Consider the following 5,981-nt stretch of genomic DNA (forward strand, 5'->3'; position numbering starts at 1 on the left):
GTCTGCAGTTTGTGACACTGGTCTGGGGAGTGTCCCGCCAGCCATGCTGTTTACATTTGTTTGATATAATTTCTTTCTAAAATCTATTAATTCTCTTGTAACATGTGATTATTTAATTACCATAATAATGTCACAACATATTTTAGTTTTAATTATGTATTATTTAAATGAAAAATTCTGTTTAATAACAGAATTAAAGCATTCTCGAGTTGACAATGTATTTCACTGGGCCTCATCGCCTACTTGTATGCATTTTCCCATATTACTATTAAGATAAGACCCAATTTCAGCTTGAATATCCATAAATATGAGTAATACACCATTTCAAAGTATCTGCCATTTTAACATAGATTAGTTTCATCTAGATTAATAAAACTAAGTTTGTAACATGCAATGTTTTAATAAAACAAGAGAAAATTTAAATATGTTCTGGACAATGTAAGTTAAATATGAGAATGCCTGATCTTATGCTGACGGCATAATGAACAGCAAAGATATTTTCAAATGAAGAAATAAAGTAATTTTGGAAAATTTTTTCATGATGTAAAAAAATCAGACAATTGATATGTGTTAAAAATTGCCTTAAAATAACCAACCTATCATCAATCTAATTGACATTTTTTCATCACCATATTGTTGAAATTAATGCTTATATAATTGCATTTGTTAAAATTATGTGGGATTTTTTTTTTCTTTTTGTTGAACTTTTATGTAGGCATGACAGTTTCTTTGACTGCTAAACTACTTACTCAAACAAAACTGAGTGTTATAAAGTGTATTATGAACCATATATATCACTGGGTATTTTATATTTTTCATCAAGTTTCTGAGTTATGTAGTCATATCTTAACTGTAAGATAAATGAGATGGGACTTTCAAACATGTTAAACCATTAGCCTGAGGATCACACTGGTTAGTTAATTTAGCACTCCTCACTTTGCCATACTTCGCTGTTGTTACTTGAACCTCTGTTTACTGGTTGCCTGGTATTCTTTATTTCATCTACTGTATCTTCAGTTTTTGTATAGATTTCCTTACTATCTCATGTTCAACATGTTGTTTTATGACAATGTTTTCTCCTCGCCTGACTTTTCACATTTCCTTTTACCTCTGTTAATACCATTCATTACATTATAATAGCTCAGAAGATACAATGCTCTTTTAACCTATTATCGATTAAATGTGTCTCTTTTAAATACATAATATCTTTTTACAAGTGCAAACACTCAGAAAGACACACTGGAAGTTCATTAACCCAATATTTGCATGTTGCTTTCTGCTCAGATGAAGATTCCGAATTGAGATTTCATTATTTTCATTGCTGCCCTTTGTGATATCTTCTTCCCCATTCACCTCAAGTCTCCTGTTTAACCTCAGATTAAAAAAGAGTCAGGGTTTTTGTCTTTTCCATTTTAGTGTATTACTTTCCAATTCTGAGGAATTATTTTGACTCTCTATCTAGGTCTCTTAAAGTCAGAAATCCAGGTTAATGAAGTTATTTCTCTCCAATTTATTTATTTATTTATTTTTGTCTACTTATATATTTCTTTAAATCAATTTTATATAAATGCTTTTATTTGACATATCAAAATTATTCCACCTCACAAACAAAAAAATCTATGTATCAATTTCAATTATGTAGACGACAGATCAATGCACGGCAACTCCCTCCAAAAAAACCTTTTAAATATTTTTGAGTTAATGCCAATTGCTGAACACTGTGTGGCAAATATTTTGTTCTGGTAGTTACAGAAAAACAGGCTGGAGGCTTTATAGTGAGAGTGAAAACAAATAATGAGGAAATTTAACCTCTGTGATATCGCAGTTTTGAATAATAGTTTAAAATAGAATTGGTGTCATACAAGCAGTTTAAAATGCCTGTTAACTATTTGCCATCTAAAATCATCATTGAGACTATAAATAGCATTAATAATAATTTTGTGAAGCCCTAGACTTGACAGTTTTTAAATATGAAAACCATGCACTTCCTATAAAAAACATTCATTCTCTGTTTGCTTTCTTTCTTTTTTTTTTCTTTTAAATAGACATTTGGGGGCCTGGATATGACTGTCAAACACTAAAAGTGTGCTAGCTTTAGCAAACCCACTGTGGACAAATAATTCCTCATCAGTGGTTAAAATAGCGTCTAGAAGTGAACTTGTTCTATCTTGCACTTACTTTACACTGATTAAATAATGTCTTAAGATTATCCCTTAGTTAGAAAAGATGAAAATCTATAAACATTTCATTAATTCTTTACTGCATCACATGCCACTGAGGGATAATGGAACCAACAGTATATCTCTTTTATTAACAGTATATATATATATATATATTTTTTTTTTTGCATGAAGTTTCTAGCAACAAACACTTGAGCAACTTCACAACGTTTACTGTTCTTTACCAATATCCAAAACAAACTTCAATATCAGTATGTATTTCTTAATTGTCTTAACACATGAAATATAAATATGAGAAATAAATTAATTTGTAGATTTTTTTGCAATTTAAATAATAATGTATAAATAAAATATAAATTATAATATAAATCTTAATGTATATTTTTCAAAAGTTCTTTACCTTTTTTATGTAACAACAATCACATTGATTTACCATGACCTATTAACTATGCTTGATCACAGAGTATGTGTACATGCTGATTTGTGTCCAACTCTTTGAGACGCTATGAGCTGTAGCCCTCCAGGCTCCTCTGTCTATGGGATTTTCCAGGCAAGATTACTGGAGTGGCTGTCATTCCTTCTTCTAGGGGTTCTTCCCGACCCAGGGATCAAACCAGTGTCTGCTGCTTTGAGGCAGATTCTTTACCACTTGAGCCATCACAGAAACCTTAGGATGCCTTATTTAAATTAATGTTCAGCAGTTCAAGCTGAGATTTTAAACAGATTTGTGTTTCTTTGGGGTTCTTCCCAGATAATTTAGGAAATTTGGTTAGATAATTTTAAAAGAAGGAAAGTTGCCTTCATGTATATAGCCACAAGAATTGAAAAATATACAAAAGAATATTTTCTTGTCTTGGGTCAATTAGCCTTCTTTGTTTTGTAAAATATTTTATTAATAACAATTAACTTTTTAATTTTCAAAATAATGTTTAAATATTTAAGAATTTTACAAGTAATTGAGTAAATTATATAATAATTTTCATTATAAATTGTTTTGCAATAGATTTATAAAGTAAGAGAGATTAAAAACATTTACTGAATCAATAATTAATATTAAGATTTTATTCATGCAAATGTATTTTTGTAAATTTTATATTATTGTGCTCATATTCACCCAAGCATGTTTTCTTTTTTTCAGAAATGTAAGTCATTTGTGTATAACCTACACTAAACTCAAATGGAAAACCAGAGAAACATATCAGAATTCATTGTTCTAGGACTTTCGTATAGCCATAACATACAAATACTTTGCTTTGTGTTTTTCTTGTTCTGTCATGTTGCCCTGTTGGTGGGAAACCTTCTGGTCCTCTCCTCCATTCAGTGCAGTCCTCTTTTTAACCAACCAATGCACTATTTCCTCAGCCACTTATCCCTCATAGACATCTGCTATACCTCCAGCGTGACACCCAAAATAATTGGAGATCTGCTAGTAGAGAGAAAGACTGTTTCCTATGGTAATTGCATGCTGCAGGTCCTTATTATGTACTTCTTTGGAGGTACTGAGATCTTTATTCTTTTTGCCATCTGCAAGCCTCTCCACTATGTGATTATCATGAAAATAACAAGATGCAATCTTCTCCTCTTAGCTGCCTGGGCTGGTGGATCCGTCCATTCCTTTCCTCATTTTTTTATGGCAATCGGCTTGCCTTTCTGTGGTCCTAATGAAATTGATCACTATTTCTGTGATATTTTCCCCCTGCTAAAAATTGCATGTACTGACACCTACCTCACTGGTGTGCTTGTGATTGTCTTTTCAGAAATGGTTGCCTTAGTTACATTTGCTATCTTGCTTGTTTCTTATGGCGTTATATTATTCACTTTAGATAATCGTCCAGCCGAGGAAAGACACAGAGCCCGCTCTCCCTGTGGGCCTCATATAACTGTGGCCATCTTATTTTTTGTACCTGTTATCTCTAGCTATCTTAGACCTCCCATTACTTTCCCTGAGGATAAGATATTTGCGCTATTTTACACCATCATTGCCCCCATATTCAATCCCTTAATCTATACGCTAGGAAATGCAGAGATGAAAAATAATTTGAAAAAATTTAGTATCAAACTTTGTTTTCAAAGGAATCACACCTTTAAGGAACAAGTTGTGTGGGAAAGAGGTATTTATAGTAGCAACTATTTTAATGTGGTTCCTATGAGTCAACTCTCTTGGTGCCCTATGGAAAATAATAATGATACAAAGATAGAATCAATAATTCAGATCACTGTAAACAAATTTACTTGCTTTCCACCTAATGACCTAATTTTAACACATTTCCAATATTAGTTAAGGAGTTGTATAATATAATTATTTACCTAAATTTATAAGTAAGTGGCTAGTCATTGTATCCAGAATGAAAACCCACTCCTGTTAAAGTAAAAGTGCAAGTCATTCAGTTGTGTCCAACTCTTTGTGACACCATGGACTTCTCCATCGAATTCTTCAGGCCAGAATGATAGAGTGGGTAGCCTTTCCCTTCTCCAGGGGATCTTCCCAACCCAGAGATTGAACCCAGGTCTCCCACACTGCAGGTGGGATTATTTACCAGCTGAGCCACAGGGAAGCCCAAGAATACTGGAGTGCATAGGCTATCCCTTTTCCAGGGGATCTTCCCAACCCAGGAATGAAACCAGGGTCTCCTGCATTGCAGGCAGATTCTTTACCAACTGAGCTGTTAAAAAGAAGGGGGTAGGGAAATAACAAAACAAAACAAAAACTAGCAAAAAGACAAAATGTGGCCTACAACCAGATTATCACACACACACACACACACACACACACACGAAGAAAGCAGTTTTGCTGCACATGGATGTTTATAGCAGCTTTACTCATGATTACCAAATATTGGAAGCAACCAAGATGTCCCTCAATAGGACATAAAGAGATAAATATATTGTAGTACATCCAGACAATGGAATATTATTCAGAGTTAGAAAATTATAAAACACTGATGAAAGAAATCAGAGGACACAAATAGACGGAGAAATATACCGCGTTCATGGATTGGAAGAATCAATATTGTCAAAATGACTATACTACCCAAAGCAAGCTATAGATTCAATGCAATCCCTATCAAGCTACCAACAGTATTTTTCACAGAACTAGAACAAATAATTTCACAATTTGTATGGAAATACAAAAAACCTTGAATAGCCAAAGTAATCTTGAGAAAGAAGAATGGAACTGGAGGAATCAACCTGCCTGACTTCAGACTCTACTACAAAGCCACAGTCATCAAGACAGTATGGTACTGGCACAAAGACAGAAATATAGATCAATGGAACAGAATAGAAAGCCCAGAGATGAATCCACATATCTATGGACAACTTATCTTCGACAAAGGAGGTAAGGATATACAATGGAAAAAAGACAACCTCTTTAATAAGTAGTGCTGGGAAAATTGGTCAACCCTTTGTAAAAGAATGAAACTAAAACACTTTCTAACACCATACACAAAAATAAACTCAAAATGGATTAAAGATATTAATGTAAGACCAGAAACTATAAAACTCCTAGAGGAAAACGTAGGCAAAACACTCTCCAACATAAATCACAGCAGGATCCTCTATGACCCACCTCCCAGAATATTGGAAATAAAAGCAAAAATAAACAAATGGGACCTAATTAAACTTAAAAGCTTTTGCACAACAAAGGAAACTATAAGCAAGGTGAAAGACAGCCTTCAGAACGGGAGAAAATAATAGCAAATGAAGCAACAGACAAAGGATTAATCTCAAAAACATACAAGCAACTCCTGCAGCTCAATTCCAGAAAAATAAATGACCCTCAAAAAATGGGCAAAGGAACTA

At 33.2% G+C, this 5,981-nt stretch overlaps 1 protein-coding gene across 1 annotated transcript in view; it reads left to right on the plus strand.

Annotated features, from left to right (window-relative positions):
* Positions 1 to 3,357: 3,357 nt before the first annotated feature.
* LOC122424420 (olfactory receptor 4P4-like) overlaps positions 3,358 to 5,981 on the plus strand; it is a 6,000-nt gene continuing 3,376 nt past the window's right edge. The window contains exon 1 of the mRNA XM_043442152.1: positions 3,358 to 4,291. Coding sequence (XP_043298087.1) covers positions 3,358 to 4,291 — 934 coding nt within the window. The remainder of the gene's footprint in view (positions 4,292 to 5,981) is intronic.

The sequence above is a fragment of the Cervus canadensis genome, chromosome 22, assembly GCF_019320065.1.
Source record: "Cervus canadensis isolate Bull #8, Minnesota chromosome 22, ASM1932006v1, whole genome shotgun sequence".
Classification (NCBI taxonomy): Eukaryota; Metazoa; Chordata; class Mammalia; order Artiodactyla; family Cervidae; genus Cervus; species Cervus canadensis.